The sequence below is a fragment of the Homarus americanus genome, unplaced genomic scaffold, assembly GCF_018991925.1.
Source record: "Homarus americanus isolate GMGI-L3 unplaced genomic scaffold, GMGI_Hamer_2.0 scaffold33468, whole genome shotgun sequence".
Lineage (NCBI taxonomy): Eukaryota > Metazoa > Arthropoda > Malacostraca > Decapoda > Nephropidae > Homarus > Homarus americanus.
The window spans coordinates 1,198,664-1,221,495 of record NW_024714177.1 but is presented as its reverse complement, the minus strand read 5'-3'; the positions used below and the strand labels follow the sequence as shown (position 1 = coordinate 1,221,495).

General features: G+C 40.9%; 1 protein-coding gene across 4 annotated transcripts in view; it reads right to left on the bottom strand.

Annotated features, from left to right (window-relative positions):
• Positions 1–6,620: 6,620 nt before the first annotated feature.
• Positions 6,621–22,832, bottom strand: part of LOC121876391 — a 264,178-nt gene continuing 247,966 nt past the window's right edge. For all 4 annotated transcript variants that reach the window (XM_042381469.1, XM_042381475.1, XM_042381483.1 and 1 more), the window contains 5 exons: positions 15,779–15,930; positions 15,201–15,450; positions 12,124–12,327; positions 11,789–11,898; positions 6,621–10,907 (listed from right to left, as the gene is read on the bottom strand). In XM_042381469.1, the coding sequence (XP_042237403.1) occupies positions 10,658–10,907; positions 11,789–11,898; positions 12,124–12,327; positions 15,201–15,450; positions 15,779–15,930 (966 nt within the window). In that variant the 3' untranslated portion in view covers positions 6,621–10,657. The remainder of the gene's footprint in view (positions 10,908–11,788; positions 11,899–12,123; positions 12,328–15,200; positions 15,451–15,778; positions 15,931–22,832) is intronic.

The following is a 22,832-nucleotide window of genomic DNA, read 5'->3' as shown; positions in this document are numbered from 1 at the left end:
ACGTTCAGCTACCTATAGAAATTTGTACGTCATATTACTGATTAAATAAAAAATAACTAAGGTGATTAAGTTATAATTTTTAACATCTAATGCTTCATTCGCAGGAGAAGCGTCGACGTTACTCAATTATGAAACACAGCAAAGGTAAAATCACCGAATTTAAAAAACCAAAACAAATTATTGCCGCAAATCCTTGATATTTCTTGGTATATTATTAATAACATTGGTGTTTTATTTATAAAAGCTGTTGATTTTTCGTATTTATTTAACAAGCGTTAATGTCAATGATTATGTTGTCACTTGTTCACATACACGAGTCAAGGAGGCGTGGGAGGGAGGACACAAAGACCTTTAGGCAGATTAGTGTTTAGGGCGAAAAAAATCGCAAATATAAAAGTAGGAGACTTTTATGGTCATTCAATAAGTAACCAACACCTTTTCTAATATATAATATATTTCCTCAACTAGCTCCTCCTTACGAATCTTCCTTTTAAATCATTACCTGAAGTTGTACCATGGGCAGGTTTGCGAGAACGTTGACATGATATTTAGCAACATTAGAATTACTGACTACGCGATACATTTTGTCCCCTTATGAGTAACACTTAGTAATTGGCTCGTATCTTCCCCGTTCACAAAACCCAGTACGATAGGCGTAAATAGCACTCAGATACCATAGTAATATACTGCACAACATTTATTAAATTAACCAAGGAGTATTTGATGATGTATTAAAGCGAATAAATTATGCAGAGTTAGACACGAGGTTGAGGTATGGTAATAGTTAAATTTACCATGAATATTACAGAAGGTTTATAGAAATAGTTGACGCAATATTATCCCGCATCAACATAGTTCATGCAGTGTTAAACTCTCGTGTTTTAAATAATGATGTCAATCTCCCCGGAGCTTCAACTGTCAGTCTTTTCTAAGACAAATCACTCCACGAATCACCTTAAAAAGAAGAAATTTAATATTGAATAACAAAATGACCAACATCCTTGTTAAATGCAAATGGCCACCTCTACACTGTTATTTACAAAACCATTGCACTTCTTTACCACTACATCACCTCGTAAGGTCACCACTATTACAGCCAAGTATTCATATCACACACCAATCACCGTCATCATTTACCACAGTATCAGACCACTTATTCTAGCAACACTTATGATAATCAAGTGTTCTTTCCACAACCAGTCACGACAGTAGTACATCCATCACCACAACTATACCACCGTATCACACACCCTAGTCACCAATATCGTCTTAAATCACTATCACACCTTTATCACCACCAATATTTTCAGTCTCGCCAACCTCTATATATCTTCCAGGTACCACACTTACCACTTGTCACTACCGCACCTTAGCAGCTATCATAACACCTTCGTTACTACTCTTATCCTATACCACCATACTTGTACTCAAATCATCACCTCTGCCACTAACACACCATCACTACCCGTCACCATCACCACACATCACCACACAGCCACTCCAGCACCACTCAACACCACAAATGAAGCCATCTAGGCAGGTAGGAAGCCCCCTTGGTATGCGGGGCGGTGCTTTCAATACACATTTGTCAGGGCAGCCATAACATCGCGTTAACGTGTAAATTACTTCTGCTTCTCGTTATCCCCTATAGAAAATTGATTATCTGAACATGATTTGCAAACCTGATGTCTTCCTCTGCACTCACCACCGTTCGGACCTTGGCCAGTGGACCAGTTTGTACCTAAATGACTTTGTGGTGCTGAGATTATAACTTGATTTTGAGGGATTAGTGGTTGGTGATGGAGGTGTGGGAGGTTCTGGTATACGCAACGAGATTGACGATGCTGGTGATGTTAGTGGTTCAAGGATGATGATGGTGATTGGGGGGGGGGGTACAAGCTGGTGTTGGAGGGAAGGGACAATTGTAATAGTGAAGATGGTGGTGATGGGAGGGAGAGAGGGATGCAGGTAGTCGTGAAGGGGTGGGGGGAGGTATGAAGCTAGTTGTGGATATGGTGATTGATGGTGATGATAATAGTGATGCAGGGATTATGGTGATAGGAAGCATGCAGGTAATGGAGGTGGGAAAGATGCTGGTACTAGAGGTGGTGGGATGGAGCTTACAGACTTAAAAATGTGGTAATTAGGAATGTGGATATAAATAAGAAATATATGTTTAATACCACAATAACTCACTCAAGACCGCCTTATATGTAGTTGTTTGCTCTGTACGACACGCTACTATTATGAACAGTTCCACGTCTGAGGAGTCACATTATGTTCGGAAGGTACCTGCATACTTGAGGGATTTTACGATTACATCAACTTTCCCTTAAAAACGTGAATTCAGATGTGCAAATTAACACTAATATTTCAGTTATTATAATAAATAACTTCGTTCTGGGTAATGACAGCCTATCTAATCTAAACTTTCCTCCCGTGGATAGAGCATACCGCCATCACTGGAAGCCTTATCGATCATGCAAAAGTGTGCGAGAGGTCTTCAACTTCACAAGCTGCTGATCAGGTGTACATGAACTCCCATGAATAATACAAAAGTTCAGCTGTTCACATAGAACCTTCATAATTTAGTGTGTATTTTAGGGAAAGCAAATGTTCAGGTAACGAGCAAAACAGGAACCATTAACATTTCTAAGGTAATACAAAGCTTTTTGTAGCACTGGTGAGATGCGCCGGAGCTGATGATAGGTTACTGATTGTAATGGTACATATTACTCGCTGGAACATTATGGCGTTATCGGTAAGTTATCAGGGATATGCTCTTATATAATGTATAGTCTTAGGTAAGCTGTAGCCAGAACATGGGTGAGCAGACTGTTAAGACCATGTGTGTTTAGCGTGGGGAAGGGAGGGAGGGATTCTGTATTGTTGCACCACCTTCCCTTGATGACAAATAATTCGTAACTCGCTGTAATTGTGAAGCATGTGTGAGCAAGGGGTTCTTCTCTAATTGCTGCATCCCTTCTCGTAATGACAAATAAATCTTAGCTATCAAATTTCTGTGAAATTGCAACTGGGTGCGAGAGGAATCGACGACTTTCTCCCACATTTTGGGGTGTCCTTCCCCATCTCCCATCTAAGATAATTATCACGTTTCCTCGGCAATACCAATGTGTTTTATTAATAGTGTGGGGGGAACCTTGTCACAAAATACTTAATACCTAAGAATAATGATGATCTTTGGCACAGAAAATCAATACATTTTTAATATTGTTCGTTGCTAATTATGATAAACGTTATCGTAGGTATAGCATTTTGAGATCTTAAACATTTTCATAGTTTGACTTGTGAAAAAGGCATGGATTGTTTTTTTCTTTACAGCTTTTTTCAAGGGTAATTTTAAGGTCCTTTACAGTACACGTACTTGTAAATTGTAACGCAATGTTTTGTGTGACGAAGTTTAACAAATGTTGATCAGGTTTATTTGAAATAATTCATCCACTTGAGACAAAGCCCTCGAATACGCGAGGCTACTGTTCTCACAAACAATCCTTGCCGGCCTTTGTCTTCTTGACACTAATAACTTAATAATTACAAGGTTTATCCATATTTCATTATACAAGGAGTATCATTATTAAATATTTATCATCCATGTTGTCTTGCTTTAGCTCTTCATTGCTTCATAATTACTGTGCTGGGTTATCAGAGTATTGTCGATACATATAATAAATACTTTAAAATGTGTTGTAAGACATATTGTTCTACTTCTGTATACTGTACATCATAAACGTGTGTACCAGCTAGCCACGAAATTTAATTGATATACAAAGTTTGTCGTGTAGATATTCCTCGTGTAAAATGTATTAATGTACGTTAACACAACCTTGCCCGCCTGCCCCTCAAAGCTCCGTCCCTTTGTAAGCCTTGTACAATTTAGTGCCAAAGCGTGGTCCCACATACTAACAGTGTCCGCTCGTCTGTGTTGCTTAGAACAGATAACCACACTTGTAAATGCCCCAACTACAACAACTTAGGACTACAGTGCCCAAATTATTTCCATCCCTTCCCTTTTTTCGCCCAAGCGTGAGTATAAAAATACTATACTGTACTTAAAAAGATCACCTAAAAGGTTAACATTTCGGCTTATTTCACCGGAGGATTAACCCCAGGTAGCATTGGGTGGTTAATCTTAAGGTGAAATAATACCTGGAGCTAATTTTCCTATTCAGAACTACTATCAACCATCTTTAATTTACGTTTGTTTATAATTGAGTGATGACTGACGAATGCGTGGGGAATAAATTTAACAATTCATATTTTCTTGCCTGATCAACCGGTATACCTGTCGCAATCATCGTTTCTTGTCTCTGATAGAATAAAAAAAATACAGAATTTGGAGACCCACCACAATGAACTAGTTTAAACAGCTTCGAGTATTTGTTAAATAAATTTTCTTGACACCCCCAGAATTTGTAGTATAACAGCACACCAGCGGATGTAATAGTATTAAAGGTTTATTGGAGCGAAAACGAACAACCCAATGGTAAATGTTTGGCAGTACCTCATATCCATCCCTCTTATAATATCAGGAAACCAACTTCTAAACCCAGGCCAGTAGACCACGAGAACTGAACCTGGAGTTAGAATATTAATATTCACTTACCTGGGTCATAACAAGAAGTGGAGAGTCCTCCCAGACAAGTAAACAAACTTCGTAACTGCTCTTCCTAATTTCCAGGCTCCACAAAACGTCAAATTTTCAGTATCCAGCACAGTCTACCACTCGCAGTGTTGCTAACCGTAGGGTAATTCAGCCTCATTTCCTGGTCTGTAGGGCGGTATATAAATAAAAGCAGCAGTACCAACTAATATAGTAGTATTTTTATATTGAGCCGTAGGGTAATAAAAGAGAATGTAGGGAAATTTCAGTGTCTGTGTAGGGCATAGAGTTCTTGAGGGGTTGGCAACACTGTCTCACGTCCAAGCTTGCGAACACCTTCCGTCCTCCCTTCACTCCCCGTGTCAACTGAAGGTCATTTTACCAGTCGTCACAAATTGGCAGATGACAGTAAACTGTCACACGCAAACTACTGTACACCGTTTTTTGTAAAAAATCATCTTTCCCATGTAGTAAAATTATTTTTAATACTTTACCTTAATCGCTTAATTAGTAGTAGGTTTATGTAAGCAATAAGGCTTATGAATATTGATAACAAGCCCAGTGTTTACTTGAATTGTTTGTACCTTCTACTGTATCTTCATTGAGCACCAGTGTTAATATTGTCAAACTCGACATGGTATACATACGAATTGTAGAAATGGTAAACGTTACTTAATTATATATGTACGGTAACGTAAATAAGTACTACGTCTTTTAATTCAGAATGTATTAGCTAATTGTCAACTGTGCGGCGATGTTAACTTTATACAACCAAGCTAGATATTACATGGAAACGTACAGTACAGTATATATATTAATTGTTGTAGGAGTATCAGTAATTATGTTATTCACAGAACCCAAAATTACAAACGAACAAACCCGGATATCTGTTGTGGAGGACGTGCAGACAGTGTGTCATAAAAGGAGGTATCCGCCTTCCCCACAGAATCCCAATTAACACCTGGACACCTGAAAGTGGAGGACCTCGCTAACGCTTACCTTGTTGTTGATTTCTCATGATGTGCTTTGGTTTAATTGTGTTGTTATTTGAGATACATTTTCACATATTATTATTATTCTTTGACATTTTATGGTAATGTTGACGTGCACATTGATATGAAACGTGAAGGTTTGTAAATATTCTCTTCATTGTTTGGCCTTGGGGAATTTAATATCCCTCTTAAAATGACAGAACTAGTGATATAATTGAAGAATTGGGAACTATACGTTCTTAGTTGTTATATAAAAAAGAAAATAATTACAGAAATGTGAGAAATTCAAGGAAAACTATAGTTAGTTACTGGTACACTTTTGTCGTACAACTCGTAATCACAAGACCAGCATATTAGTTACTGTAGGTTGCATTATGTATATGTAATTTGAAAGACTCGTCTCTTGGAACATGGTTAGATACGATTTACAGTAATTATGGTGGTGTATTTATATTTAATGACTACTTTTATATAGGCACTTTCATAGTGACGATGCAACATCTAATTATTATTTTGAATAGAAATCAGAATTTGTGTACTGTGAGTTAGTCATAGTAATGGCAGCCTTGATGTTTGTAGTGATCCATCGTTACCACGTTCGTGTGCATTAGGAAGCTGTTTTATGTGTAATTGTAAATATTCAATGATTTCCTGTTGAGAAAACTAATTTTCTTGTGTATTTTTAAAAGCAGTAACAATTAACTTTACACCCCGGTACAAGACATGTTTACGTACAGTAATTCACACGTAATAACTATTTGGAACCGTCCAGTTTAGTGATGCTCTGGTGGTTTCGTCCAGCAAAATCATCAGTGTTAATTGTTTTATTCTATTTTACATAAAGTCTTGATATTGTCTTTAGTAACTAAAGTTTAAAGTAGTTTCATATTGTTACTATTTTGAGTATAACCGCTCATGTACGAGCATATGAAAAAATATAAGATTGATGACTCAGTGCTATAAAACATTAATACAAGATATCATTCAAAAGGATAAGGAAATTAAAATTGTGTTTATTTAATTTTATTATTTAAAATACAGGAGAAAGAATCTGATGTTCTGTGTTTGTATATATTCATAGAATACAAATTATAATAAAACACTGAAATAAAAAAATCAACACTTTTAGGTTGGATGACACACTCAAACAGATCAAAGCTAAAGCCGAATCGAGCAGCGCTGAACAAAGCTTATTATCCTGGACACATCATCACAGGTATAGCCACACCATCTTCTTCAAGGACAATCCTTCCCTTTAAATATGAAAAAAAACTCCCCTTGGAGAGTTGAGTTGTGGCAAACCCACGTGTGCAGATATTATTGTCGCCAGCGTTAATTGGCGGGGTTGGGCACAAACCTGTCGTTACTATACACAGCTATGAGACAACGACACTAAGGCACTTAAAAAACATATTGTGGTTTTTTGTACTGTAAACCGTCGGGAGGATTTCTTGGAGCACCTGGAGATAAACTCGTACTGTTTAGTGTGTGTGTGTGATTATTGGGGGGTAGGGGGGAAAGGGGGATTCAGGTAAAGCTACAAGATAAAACAATAAATCTATTATTATTATTATTTTGAGATTTTACACTTCCCAACGGTCTCCCGTCACTTGATAGCCTGCACGTATAAGAAAAGTAAGGAAGGTGGCTCAGAGTAAACTGAATTAAGTTACCAACTAAAATTATTTTAGTGAAGTATTTTGTAGGGTGTCAATCAAGATGTCACTGTCTGCGGCTCGTGGCATTAAGTAATATGTGAAACACACACATGACGAGATTTTAGACTCAAGATTCTCCAGAATATCCTCCCCTGGCTAATGTTACAACCGTGACGACAGATTGGCCCGTTACCAACTCTTTGAAAAGATGGTAAACAAGCCAGCAGCAGGATTAGCAGCAGCAGGAATCAGGAACCACCTGGATAATAACTTGTTATTGTCAGCTTTGTTCCAGACTTTGCCAAATCACCACATTTAAATTAACATTAATAGTCAAGTCATTATATTTCTCCTTAAAGCTCAAAAATACGATAATGTTAAAGAAATCTGAATCAATTTGGTAGAAAGAAAAATTATCCCGAATTCTCACAATTGATGATGCAATCACATATGACAGGAAAATGACTGGCAAAGTCTGGTTTCCTTTGGCATCGTTAAAGACCCATCAATCTACAGTGAGTGAGGGCAGTACAGTACATGTTAAATGGCCACAGTTGTGAGGCTGAATCTTCCGTGCTAAAATAACGGAAAACACTTCCTTCCTGCCGTGGCGGTGTTGTAATCCCCACTCACCAATTCCGAGGTGGACACCCTAGTTCCTATAGCATATAAAGGAGCACATTCAACATTTAGGAACAATGACTGTGGCTAGAGAATTTGAGACTGAACAGTATAACAGCAGCTTCTTTCTCCCAAGCCTTAAACTACTAAGGTACTACAACCCACCCATACATCCTACGTTTAGTGAACAAATAGGAATTTAGTTCACCCCAAAATTTTCTATCAATGAAGTAACTTACAAAATTTCATATAAAATAAATTATAAATTTCTTTTGCGTATTTAAGTAAAATCATTAAATTCTTATAAAAATTATCATACTTCAAGACTTTGGCATGATTACTACGTAAAATGTATTCAGACGCTGTAAAATGAATAGAACAGTTAATTTTCTTTCATTAGCACCATAAGAAAAATAAAAAATATCCCATTCTGGTTAAATAAAAGGTATGTTTGAATAGAATAAAAATGCAGTGTGAATAAAGTTAAGTTTGCCTATAAATACCCATAAAAACATGTCTATCCCACAGTTGGTGGACATGTTTCTATTGTTAAAAAAAACCTTGACCTACCGTGTCCCATACGCACTGTCCGCCTGTATTACTTAACACCCTCGAAAACTACTTTGTTGACCGAGAAACAGGGAGAATGGCAATTATTTTCAATGTTATTACAATTAGGATTTATTTCAGTGTTTTAGATGTGCAACCGAGACAAATGATGGATTTTTATTTGATGCTGCCCTTCCCCTGTTGCTCGAGGAGGCAGTGACCTTAAGGCTACGATGTACCGAGGCGAGACAGGATTCTTACATGTTAACCACAGGCGTGACTCAACTTTTAATTATTACAAGCCAGACTTCCTTAACACGCTCATTTTCTCTGGTCATGAAGAATCCCACCCCATGTATTGTTGTTACAAGAGCGGGAGCTGAATAGTCAAGCCTACACTAGGGTGTTACATGCCTTATATTAAGTTTAATGGGTGATATGCACTTTGTTCAAGACCGTGGGTCAACCTGACTGTAAGACATCACTAGCATCTATGCTAATTTTCGTCAGTACTACAGGAAACCAATAGCGTCGTATGCAGATTCCCAAATTCCGACGATTTTGTCATTTGTGTTCGCCGCCAACTAGTGGGGACTGGGACGCAGGACAGTTGTCAGGGAATGACTGGGAGGCTTGCGGCGCACGGTCAGCGTCACTGGGATTGTCAGATGACGTTGCCCAGACGAGGAAAAAAAATAAGAAAACGTCCAAATGGCCGTTCTTGTCTTGATATCTTGTATTGGTGATAAATTTTGTGAGTTTAAACCTTTTAAGGTTAAACTTTACCAAACGGTCACATTTATGAAATGGGAGCAGGGGCCACTAGTCTTGGTCAGAACTATTGCAATTGGTGGCACTAACCACTTGAGCTCTTATAGGGAGTGTCAATAACCATAGATGGGGCCCACATGCACTATGCAGGCCACCAGTCTTTGTCAGACAACATGGATTCGTGGCACTAACCACTTTAGCTCTTGTAGTGAATGTCAGTAGCCATGGAAGGTGCCCACATGCACTGTGTGGACCACCGGTCTTGGTCAGACAACATGCACTTTGCGGCACTAAACACTTCAGCTCTTGTAGTGGATGTCAGTAGCCATGGAAGGTGCCCATATGCACTGTGTGGACCACCGGTCTTTGTCAGACAACATGCACTTCGCGACACTAACCACTTGAGCTCTTTAGTGAGTGTCAGTAGCCACGGATGGGGGCCCACATGCACTGCAGGCCTCTGGTCTTGGTCAGACAATTTACAGTTTGCAGCACTGACCACATGAGCCCTTACAGTGAGTGTCAGTAAACATGGACGGGATCCACATGCACTGCCGGGCAACCTGTCTTGGTCAGACAAGTATTGCAGTTCGCAGCACTAACCAATTCAGCCATTAGTGTCAATAACCATGGACTGGGCCCACATGCACTACCCGGGCTACAGCAAAGACGATGAGGGTTGAAAGCCACAACCGTCGCCTGAAACCCGGGCTGTTTGTCATCATCAGTACGAGGTTAGTCTTTATACTCAGAGAGCATGACTGACGGTCTCATGAACTCGTCTCTGTCTAATGATAAAAGTTATGGATAAAACCATTGGTGTCATTTATGTGCTTGCTTAGAAAGTCTCAAAATCTTATCGGTTTATTTTCTTTTATTTTCAAATAAATAAATTTACAGGACACTGGGTAAAATATTCACACTGCTTCATTTAATACTTCCAACCCAGTGTTTCTGGGCATAGTATATCACACACAATAATATCACGCCTATCTAACACTGATAATTTACCCCAAACTCATCAGTCATTTCATTCACACATTATCGTTATATATTATGTTGGTAGAAAAATATGAAACCTGACGTGGTAAGATGAGTGTGTGGGCGCGCGTGTGCAGGACGCATGCCACTCCCCCAAAGGCATGGAGGGCTGGCATCACGTCCTGCACAGCAGGGCTTCAACCGGTCCTGTCCTGGACACAGCCACCACACCTGGCCAGGCTGATTCACCCCACCGGCTCAGTGTACACCTGGGCACACTACGTACCAGGAAACGTACATGTGTACGACTTCGCATGATATGTACGCGGCATCAAATCAAACCAGGATACGTGTAGCTTGCCATATATGTACACCAGGCCATGGTATGTACATGTGGCGGGCTATTTACACCGGAGAATGACCTCGGGCAGAAGAACAAATATACACAACTTAACGACGGGGCTTCAGATTGGCGGAGGGCCATGCACATAACGTAGCTGGGGACTCAGGGACAAGTTAAGAGTGTTGACGTGGTCGCAACAATTCGGTTCCAGCAAGCATGCTACGCAGAATAGCAGCAGCAAGGCTGCCTGGAACGGTAGTGCTGCCCGCACCACTCTCCACATCCACCCGCGACGCCCACTCACTCCACCAATGTTGTTGCCACGGCGGGAAGTCCTCCCAACTTTTGAATCCTTAGTCCAACTGCGTCTCCTGTAAAGAAACAATAATTTGATGTTTTAAGATTTTTCAGTGTGCCGGTATAATACTACTGTATCTGTTTACCATGCAACATGTACTTGTGTTCATGGCTTACAAAACAAACCTCAAATGTCTTGACTACTAACGTGTTGTCCACCAGCCCTCCCTAACCCTACACAGTTCTCAACACGGCCGATAAGGGCCAACCCTTTGGTCCCTCATTTATTGTCTGTAATGTGCCGAAGGCAAATCCATTTTTCCGCCTGATGTTCCAAACATAATATAACCAAATCACTGATCTGTAATTACCTATGAGGTACCTCCGTGAATGGGATTTGCCAATCGGCGTCTGCCTCCCAAAGTCGACTCTGTCTATTCTCGTGACCCAATCAACAATGGATCGTTTCCCTTGTCACTTTCATGTATTAAGGTGGAGAAACTTTATACTACAGTATACAGTATTGACAAAAGAAAAAAATTCACTTTCCTTAGAAAATTATTGAAGTGAGTGTTGTAAATATTCTTGAAATACAGATGTTAACTTTTAATATTTAGAAACCAAAAACTTACAAAAAACAAATTTATCCCCATAATAAACATACACAGAAAGAGTCCATTTGATAGTTACTCTGTTAAAACCTTAGTAATGAAGTCAGCTCTTCCTCAAAAGCCCATTAATCCCGTATCTTTTATTACTATACTCATTAAACAGATTTCGCGGTGTGTCCATTTCTATGTCTTTTGTGTTGTTTGTCTTAGGGATTACTATGATGTGTTGGGTGTTAATGAGTAGGTTAACTGGTAACATGTATTTATACAATAAGTGATCAGACACCAATACTGTAATAATTAATTTATGTACATGGACAAAAGTATCGTATTCGGTACCGTACCTAAGCTGTGGTGATGGCTTGGCTTGGTCGAGGGTCTCGGCAGATCTGACCACCAGCTCTCGGCAGTGCTTCTGTAGTCCCTTCAACTCAGTCTCCGCACTAGACAGTGTCTGGAAGAAAAATTTACAAATTACATCCTATATCTAACAAAATAAAACCAATTAAATTTAATACCCGAGTCTTTGTAAACATGCAAAATGTATATTTCACAACTTTATACATGCACGCACACGTGTGTACTGTGCATGTATAAAGTAAAAAAAAAAAGGGGGGGGGAAAGTGGTATAAAGTTCACCACGATAATTTCCATTTACAATAATAACATTATTACTTACTTTACAGATGGCGGCCCAGGCTTGAGAATTGGGGTGTAAGGAGGCCTCTAGGTCCCTGGCTAATCTCCTTAGGTGTGCCAGGCGACGCTCGCGTTCACTCAGCTCTTCAGAAGAACAAGACTCGTAGCCAGAGGTTCCCGAGTCACTGAGGCACTCATCACCAGAGGTTCCCAATGACAGAGTTGACCCCTGAATGTCAACACCCTGTAAGAAAAAAAGTTTGATTAGATATAATAGTGCTATCACTACAGTACGACGGGTCTAGCAGTAACGCACATACCTGTAACTCACTAATATGTCGAGGGTTCGAGCCTCGGCCTGGACACATGTGAGAAGGGTGTGTTATCCAGTGTGACCCAACCAAACATCACAGATTTCCCGATCCCCGATTACCTCCTGTACTAACACTGGATAGACCGCCCAAACGGCGAGTAAGCTGATATGTGAGAGAGAGAGAGAGAGAGAGAAAACATACTCGAGCTATTAAAAAAAAAAAAAAAAAGGACGAATTAAGAAGGAATTTGGTTACTGCAGTCCAAGGCTGTTAAGCCTACGAGTGAGGAAGGAGGCTTTGGTGTCCAGCAGACTGAGGAATGAGGTGTATGGACAGGTGTTATGGACGCTGCCTCACCTGACTTACAATGAGGTGGCTGCGTGAAGGCATAATAGTACTACACAGGACGCAAATGACTGTCCATCACAGAGGCCGCGCCCATCAAACAAACTAGACTACTTGTATACAGTATATGACGCTTCTTAATAACTTACCCCAAACAACCAACATAATAGGTTTTAATCCGCGAAAATTTTATATTTCTACCCAGTAAACTTACAATTGTGTTTTGATATGTAAGAAGACTCCATGTATTATTCGTTTTTTTTTGGGGAATGAAAATGGAATATAACCGTATTGTGCTCCGGTCTGCTGCATAACATGTTATTCGGCTAAGAGAAAGTACATATCATTCTAACCCACATATGGCAGTGAGCTGGATGTATATCTTGAGATAAAGCTGACTAACAACCGTGAAATGCAAACACACTTAAACGATCTTTATTAACCAATTCTCTAATGTTACACACCGTCCAATCTGACTAAGTGTAGTAAGCATAGGATTAGATTCGACTTGCCTTAGCCTTAAAGCGATCCCTAAACCATGACCCTAGATTTATATTATATTCCATTCGGTAACACCATCCTGGCTGGTTATCACAAGCTTTTAGGTTGGACACGAGTTAACCATGACTGAAAACAATATTATCATCTTGTAACATCCTCTTCCCAGTTCAACATGGCACTTTGCCAACCAATAAATTTCTGCAACATATTTCACAGATACAACTGCGCAGCAAGTCTTATTTTTTATGTACTTATTACTTTATTATAAGTAAAGGCTATTGAGATATTGATAGGGTGTTTGAGTGTGTCAGACAGCCGTCAAGTCTCCTACGTAGAAGGCATCAACACACATGAATTTACTCATCAAATCGACCCTCACTAAACTTGATGATTCTGCTGATCATCATGAACAATCCATCTTCAAGATAAGACTCAATTTTTTTCTTGATGACACTTCTCAATTTGGTGATTAATGTGAGTGTCAGTAGCGGGGGTGTGAGGGCTTTCTCCCATTTAAATAAGATTGAAGAGGGCGCACGACCCCCTGCAAGGCAGCACATTGGCTGCCTGCTGGAGGGTCTTGTTAGCGGCCTGTCGGTATTAATCACGGCACACAATCCCCACTCCTCACACAACACTGAAACCAATGCATTGTCTCACGTAACCAAAACTAGGCATAAGCTCACACAACCTCCTCCCATTCACATGCTCATACTAGAAACCTCAACCTTTTCATGTGAACCTGGGGAAACAGAAACATGTGTCTCTTCCTTACTTTCCTGAGCTTCATATTATGAATGAAATCATGACCGCGTCGGTCATCCAGGAGTTGGCCGAGGCAGGGAGCGGGGTATACAGTATGATTGTGAGACAGGTCAAAGGAAGTTAATTTCGTCAACGTGAGGAAACATCATCATAACCAGCTAAATTTAGTAGGAGGGGCACTGGAAGCAAGGGAAGGCTAAGGGGATTGGACTGGTGGTGGAATAAGAGGGTTTGGAGAGGGATCACGTAAATGAACCCGTTCCCCAATATTACTATTTCTACCTATGCACCTACATAGATTTAAAGAAATAAGAGAGAGAAGAGAATGTAGAAAGAATGTTGAACTTACGTGCTCTTTAATTCTGCATTGTAAGGTGATAGAATATGACGAGAAGAGGTTATCTGGTAACGAAAGAGTCGAGAGGCAACTCCAAGAAATACATACGCCAAGCAAGTAAAGTAAATCTGTTTGGCGGGTGGGACGATGTGCAGCATACTGATGAGGCGGCACAATAGCAATATCCCACCCGACCATCACGCTGCATCAACCAAAATTGATGTAGATCTCCCTATGATAATTACTGTACACTGAGCAGTCCGGTCACAGAATTCCCACAAGCAGGCTGGGACGGTGACAATGCACAACCACCACTGTCGTGTTGCTTTTCCAGTTGTTGCCCGACTTACACTTGGAAATTTCAAGTATAAATGCACATGATCACATGCTTATGTTTTTTTTTTCTGCTCTAATGTAGAGCACACTTTATTTCACTAACTGTACAGTACCACTAATCCTTGGACTACACAATGGTTCAATACCTATTTTGAAGACAAATCATAGTAAACCCTGTTGTATCCACACCAAAAGTTCTGTATTACTGCATTCTAAAGCGACTCTTTCCAGTTAGAAAAAAAATGTACATAGACACATACATTACTGACATTTTAACAACGTCTTCATAATATAATTGTTCAGTATTTCATAATCACTGGTACATAACTTTAGTTAGATTATGTTCCTGTTCCCACTTTCACATTCTACCTATTTTATTATAGTGTATATTATTTCCTTCGTACAACTTGCCTCTTATTTCGCTTAGTTATCTTAACTAATTTTTCCCACATAAAGTCTTTAACGTTTAGTTAGTTTCCAAAGCAGTGTGACGAGTGACAGTTATGGTATGATACGCACCTGTGCCTTGGTGTGTTGTAGCAGCAGCCTCTTGCCTGGCTGGGTCTTACGTCTGTCATTAAGTAGCCGTGCCACGCCCTGTACAGAGGCTGTCACATTGTCAGTCAGCGACCCCGTCTGTATGGCTGCATCCAAGACCTTCAAGGTATCCTCATCCTGCCTCAAAGCCTTGGTTAGTTCCTCTGCCTGAGTCTCCCACAGCTTCCAGGTGGCTTCCACGCCCTCCAGTCGGGACACCTCGCTACTCATCCTGTAAATACAAATAAAACACATCATGTTCAGATGGTTACCTTTATTGGCATGATGGAGATTTTTTCAAATAAATGATCCACTATTTAATTATAGAAAGGCGTCAAGTTCTGCCGCTAATTACGACAAGTGTTGTTCCAACGCGATACTAAGGTGTTAACAAAGGGTGTTGGGTAAGAAGTTATATTAATTATCTATCTTGCAACCTCTACGATGTATGGATCGTACAACTTATAAAGCGCCAAATGCTCCAGAAGCATTGCATATGAAGGAAGGAAAAATAAAGGGGACTTTCATGTGGATATATTGAAACAAAACTTTTTACTGACCGTCTGTCAGCTTCGTCCCAGATCCTGAAGAGGTCTGCGACGTCATCCTTGAGGGGCGCCAGGGAGTAGCCTGTCTCTGTGAGGTACCTGTGAACTGCCAGGTTGATGCTCGAAACCTCTATCTTCCGTGCCAACACCTCCTGCTGCAGGGCCTGTTCAGGAGAAACAAACAACATTTAATCAAAACTAAACAAAAAGTTAAGAAAAAATATTTGAAATACAAGTTATCGTGGGACATGCCCAACATCATCATGAAGTTCCATTTGTGTTTGTCCACTTTTACGATACACCAACTGAAAAAGATACCCAGGTTGAAGACTATATATACCCCAGGAGTCACCCTGCACGAATTAGACATAGCTAGTAGGCTGTACACCCCCCAACAGCTTCGGAAATGTCACTTTAGCAGCAGCGCTCGTCATTGTATGCAAATAACGGAATCCACTATTCATACAAAAGGTTCAGGCGTAAAGTGGCCGAGTCATATTGTACGTTAGAATGATTAAAATAAATTTACATTAACTGCGGGAATGTTAATCAAACCTCGATTTAAAAATGCGTTCATATTACATAGCGTCACTGTTCAATATTGTTTTCATTACTGAGGCCTTTCTTGTATGGTACACTGTTCAGTCAGCGAATTCGTTTGTCAGGCAAGTTTAAGACAGCCCAAGAACAGTAAACATAAAGGAGAGGCTCCTTGTTCCCCAGTGTGGTGGAGTTGAGGAGTGGTCGTGACGGGGGTGAGCGCCCCTTGCTGGGCGCCGTCACACCCGACTGCTTCACCACTGCCCACCCCAACCCCCCGGCCGCACACACCCCCACGCAAGATAAACATACACGCGATACAAGCATCTATGATTTAATCATGTGTGTAACCTCTTCATACTGAAGCTTAGAATCCTGGTAGCTCGAGTTTGTCACCAATTCCCAGGGTCTGTAGGCTGTTGTGACATGTCTGGACACTCCTCGCTTTACTATTCAACTGTGACGTCAGGTTGGCATAAATAATGGCAGCTACAGCTAATCATCATATAAAAGCGTGCTTAACAAGTAATTAGAGAGCATGTGCGGCATACTAAACGTGTGTGGGGACACATTGTACCATGAAACCTTTCTAGAGTCGGGTTATCAAAGCAACCTCCGAACTATTTAATTGGCCAGCGATGCTTGACTGACAGGGACAAGCCAGTCACGTCTAATCCACCTTTTAGTTGGCCCAAGATAACTACCTTAAGTACGACAATGGAATCCGTTGATGCAGATACAGGTTATAATGAATGCCTTTTCTTTGGGGTTCTCAACTTTACAGTCAACGTTTTGTGGAAATCTTAAATAGGACATTTCAACTAAAATAGTCATATACGACAAACCGCTTCCAATTGTAATAGTAGTGCAATATCGACACGTGTATCGAGGGTGGGGCTGACTAAACAAAATTATACTAATACTGTATGGCTGTAGAATCAAACTCCATCTACATTATGTAAGTTGATATAATGGTATTTATTGTAGTTATTAAATAAATCAAGCCAACGAAATCACGATCATAGCCGCCTGGGACAAGACATAAATCGTATGGTGTGTGTTGTGTGGACACGGACAACACATAGTGTACTGCAAGTGATGAGGACGCCCTGGGAATAACAGTGAAGGGGAAAAGGTAGGACTGGAGGACACTTTCAAGGGAGGTGGATCCAAGGGTGCCTTCAACAGGGTGAGAGGCCGAGACGCAGTAGGGGGCCGCGCTGGTCAATCATCCGGAACGCCAAAATTATCATCCCAGCACGAGGCGGCAGGCGCATGACCGCACATCCCTCCCCACCATTATGCACAACCTGCCCACCTCCCGGCACTCCCCATAGCCACCATGCACTACCTAGCTATATGGCCGCTTAGTAATGTACACTCTTGCTGTTGGAGACCACTAATGTTGATAAACCAAGGAGAGATGTTATGCTGCTACAACCTAAAAATGCAACGCAGCCCGAAATGACCAAAGACCACATATCAGGAATGCTGGGGCGAAGACAGGGTTGCGTAAGTACTGTATACACAGCTGTCGATGAATCATGTAGTCATATACCAAACGTGTGCCACTCGCTACCGACCAGTGTTGGTATTGAACTTTATCGACACACTTAACATCCTCTAGCTTTATTACCCGACACAACCAACCACAAGAATGCTCGACTTACTCACATACATATTCGTATGTTCTAAATTGAAGTATAAACTTTACCCACTCCCTCCCTTGTACAGAAGTGCCCAATAATATATATATATATATATATATATATATATATATATATATATATATATATATATATATATATATATATATATATATATATATATATATATATATATATATATTTTCTGAGTATATGTTAATTTTTTTTGTAAGTAGGAACTATCAAAAACTGCTTTATCAAGTTTATAAGTATAACATAGTTTAGGATCGGACACCCAACCACGTAGTGCGCCTAGTTGGCCGCACTCGCCGCCACGCCTCCCTGATACTATGCGATAACCCAGGGACAAGATTTTATTCACCAATATATCAAGCAGCGGTACCCTGGGGCGACTGGCTAGACAATCTCTTTCTTTTGTGGGGGAGGTTGCTGAGGGTAGCAGGAACACTGAGATGAAGAGTGTGGAGGTGGCAGACATTCCGACTGTGAGGGGAAGGCAGGCAGTAAAAATCGACCCCTAAAGTTAAGTCAACAACACGTCAGGGGGCTCTTCATCGGTCAAATCGTATTTTATCCCAGCACAAATATGAGCTGTAAGAATCGCATAACATAACTCATGCTGTCAGGTCTGGGTTAAGGTTGGCATTCACGCCTATCTTCCATTATATCAAATATGAGTTACCATGTTGTTGTTGTTCGTTCTGGAAAAAATGACGTTCCCTAAAACGGAAAGAAAGAAAAAAAGAAAAGAATCGGTTGTAGGCGGCAGGTATGCTTTGAGCCATTAAGTATACACGCAACCCCGCGGCGCCCACGCTGATCTATACCCGTCATAACCCACCAACATATTCACTTAATATAATAATAGGCACGGTTCAAGCACGGCGTACTCGATGGCTGGCACCCATAATGCCAGTACGGCCATCACCACCAGTTCTACCAGTCCACTTCACAAAGTACAACCGCCACCAATTGCATGCCAAATTGTACTTTCTTGATCTATCACCAGCTCAAACGAGTACTAAATTCCATATTAATCGTTAAGACCAGACAAATCGACAGAGCACACCACTTGGTACGGACTTTCCTTCTACCCTGTTTACAACGGCACAATAAATTTAATTCTTGTATGGTACGGATGGTCGGAAGTATTACAAAATCACTAGCTAGAGCTTAGGGTCAGAAATTGTTAGTGGCGCTTCATGATCGTGGCCGAGTAGTGGTGAGTCAGTACCTTGGCTGCCTGGTTTTGTTTGGAGGGAGCATGGGTAGGCAGAAGGAAGAGTAGCGTGGGCGGGGGGCAGTGAGTGTAAATCTGGCGTCGTTACTGAGACACGGGCCCCCGCGGAGAGGCCGACCCCTGACAGCTGCAGGGTAGGGGAGGGAGAGCCACAAATATATTTGCAGCGTCCACCCGTGTCCCCCATCCCCACTCTTCTATTTTCTATTCCCATCTCTTTTGTTCACCATTTCTATATTCTATTCCTTTCCACACACTCCATGCTTTATCTTTCGTTTATCCCTTCACACTGTTAGCCATCGCTCCAAATTCATGTTCCTCATATACATGGAAGTTTAAGTTCCCGTCTTCAATGAACACTCCCACGCCTCCCACCTCTCATTAAGGGCCGCCCGTCCCCAGCATGAGGCTCCCACAGCGCGGAGATACCACAAGCGGTAGGTTCTAGCTGGTGGTGGTGTGCGGGTACCATCAAATCACGTGGATGCTCCTTGTCAAGTCCCACGCACCCCCACTCACTCATCTTTTGTCTTCCTTTACCATTTTCAACATTTTTAATTACGCCTTAGTATTAACATTTTATTCGCGCATTTCATTTATTTGTAGACAAATATAATTTATAATTCCAATAATATCTACTGTATGCTTGCCTTTACTTTAAGTTTAACCATATACAAGAACTGCAATAAAGTATACAGTACATATTGAAAGATGAGAAAATGGCAGAGAATATACAGAGACCTACTACATTTATGGTGCCACGTGACGAGACAGGGATGTTGACTGTGGTATTAATGGTGGTGATAGTCGAAGATGCTGCTGATGGTAGTTGTGGTAGCAGGCCATACTAGGTGGTGGTGATAAGTCGTGCATGAAAAAAGACACTAGGTATTGGTATGTCAGCTGGTGTCAATGGTGGTGGTAGAAGTTGGTGGTTATGATGGTGAGGATTTTAGAGAAGGCAATAAGAGAGGTATATGTTGGGGTATACAGCGACATGATGAGCACAACAGGGATGCCCCGCAGTGCTGGGTGCCCCCCCCCCCTTCCCTACCCAGACACCCGAGGGCTCACAGTAAGTCTTCCTGCCTCTCCATTCCCGCAACACAACCCTCCCACCCCCACTTATGAATATAACTTATCTATCTTAGATATGGTATTCCTACTGCGATTATTAAAAGTAAAAACAATGTTAACTTCAAATTTAATACATCTTCTACGGCAACATTAACCAGTTATGGTCGGAAATATATAATTGTAATAATATACTATGGTTGGTAATGATGGGCTTCTGCAAGCAAATGAGTCGGGGTCAGCCAACAGACGCTTGCTGTAGGCCAAGCACCACCTGGCACACTTGGAGGTCGGCCAACTCGCACCAACGTTACCAGCCTCTCCCACATTGTTGCACCTCCTGTTAGTCACACAACTTGCCCTCTTGCATTTTCTCCATTACTAAATTTCAAAGATGTTTGGTCTGAAACTGGTTTCACCTACAATTCGATTACCTGCATTTTTTTACATTAATAATTGCAAACGTTACAGAAAGACGGCTTCATTGCACCAAACTTGTTGAAGAATTTGCAATATCATGAGTAGTAAACTAAGCCAACGTACATACTGCAAACTACAACATTTCACTTGTTGCAACAAAGCTACATATATTCACCGTGCCCTCAATCTGAAGGTTAGACTATGATCTAAGTAATTCTCAGAGGACATCAAGCCTCAAGATCCTAGAACTAGAGTCATGATGCCCTGGGTAGAACAAGTCAGTCAGTTGGTGGTGGCCGAATCATTTCCAGGATTTCTTACAATTAAAGATTTCATGATGTTATCCAAGATATCTAAAAACATAATAATACTATTGAACCCTCCTTTCCTTTAACTACTACCTATTGTGAAATTACGTGAGGTCACCAACTCTACGACCTCTGTTACAATGCCTGGTGAACGAGAGCCATGACAATAAATCGAATTGGCTGGCAGAAAATCGCATGTTTCTCAGATGTATAATTACCACATAAAGGGGTACTGCACGTTTCACTGGCAAGGCCATTCCTCGTATTGTGGCCGCCAGCCCCAACCATCTCTGCCCTGACCTCTTGCCCCATCTCCCAATTACCTACGGCACCACCCGCCCTCCAGTCTCGGCCAATAACTGTCATGCTTCGCCTCTAACCTTGCCATATCTACCACGTTGTAACCAACCTCGCTTCACGAGTACTACTCCACCCCCTAGAGACCAGTTTCACGTATAACTACAACCAAGTCTCAACACCACCCACCCGAACACATCGTTATCTTAACTCTACACCAGGTGAAAGTTTGTCAAATTTACTTCCAAGTAAATTAAACATCTGGCCATAACACCTTCACAAACACACACACACAAAGTCAAGCCAATTTGTGTGGTAATATCAGGGCTTATTACAGCACGTGTGTGAGGGCCTCCAGGCATAATATTTAGTCCATGTGAACTACTACCTTTAGCACAGCATTAGCTCAAAACACCTACACGGTTGATGTCACCAGTCAATCTTCCTAAATACTCTAGATACCCTTTACGTCATTGGTCAGCTGATCTTAAACCCCCCCCCCTCCCCCAACACAGTAATTCTGACAACTAAGCAGCTGACATAACGATAAAAGAAAACTATCAAAAGTAAAGAGTGACGCACTTGCATTACCAACACTATAATAAAAACATCCGTTAATGGTGAGAAATCAAATAGATGATAAGAATGAGAAACCAGAAACTAAGTGAAATGAAAGGTTAACCTGACGTAACAGAGCAAAAGATACCTCATATTCCGGCACAGACACTGATAAATAAAAAAATATATATATAAATAAATAACATATCTAGGAACAGGACTCAAGTACGGCAATAATAATGAAAGTCCGGTCTCAAGGAAACAAAACCCCAAAAGTGATTTTTTTTAAGCTCAAAAACCTGGTGGGCGTGACCGTCGACAGTCAGATTCCTTTTATCTGCACCCCCCCTAACCTAACCCCCTTGGCTGAGATAATCCACCGTGGACAGGATCAAATGGTAATCCGCTGAACACTGGCATGCATGACCGCCATAATGCTGCTCCATGCCCACCAGGATGTTGCCATTGACATAACATAACATCCGACAGTTTTTATACAGGACAAATGAATCATTCTACCTTTAAAGCAGCGTACTCAGGGCTGATGAACAAGTGTATATAAATTATGATGTGATTAAAGAGGCTGGTGGTCAAGAGGGTAGCAGAGGCTGAAGTAAGAAAACCACAGAGCTGTTACTTGTAAAGCGTTAATTGTTACTTTATTCTTCTGGATACCTCACACTCTGTTTTACCACCCAATATTTTTAACGTGACCACTTTTTTTTGGGGGCTAACTTATTTAAATTCAATCAATATGTCACCTGGGTTAAACACACTGGGTTAAACCTTAGAGTGAATGTCTGAAAACCTCTTAACATTATTTTCACTGTTTACAACTTATTGACCAAAAATTCTAAGTTTTATGTCTTGACTGATGAAAACCCTGTTAACCTAGTTTGCCTGAGGTCAACATGACAGTACACGGAGACGAGTGGACACCTACATATTAAGCATACATAAAT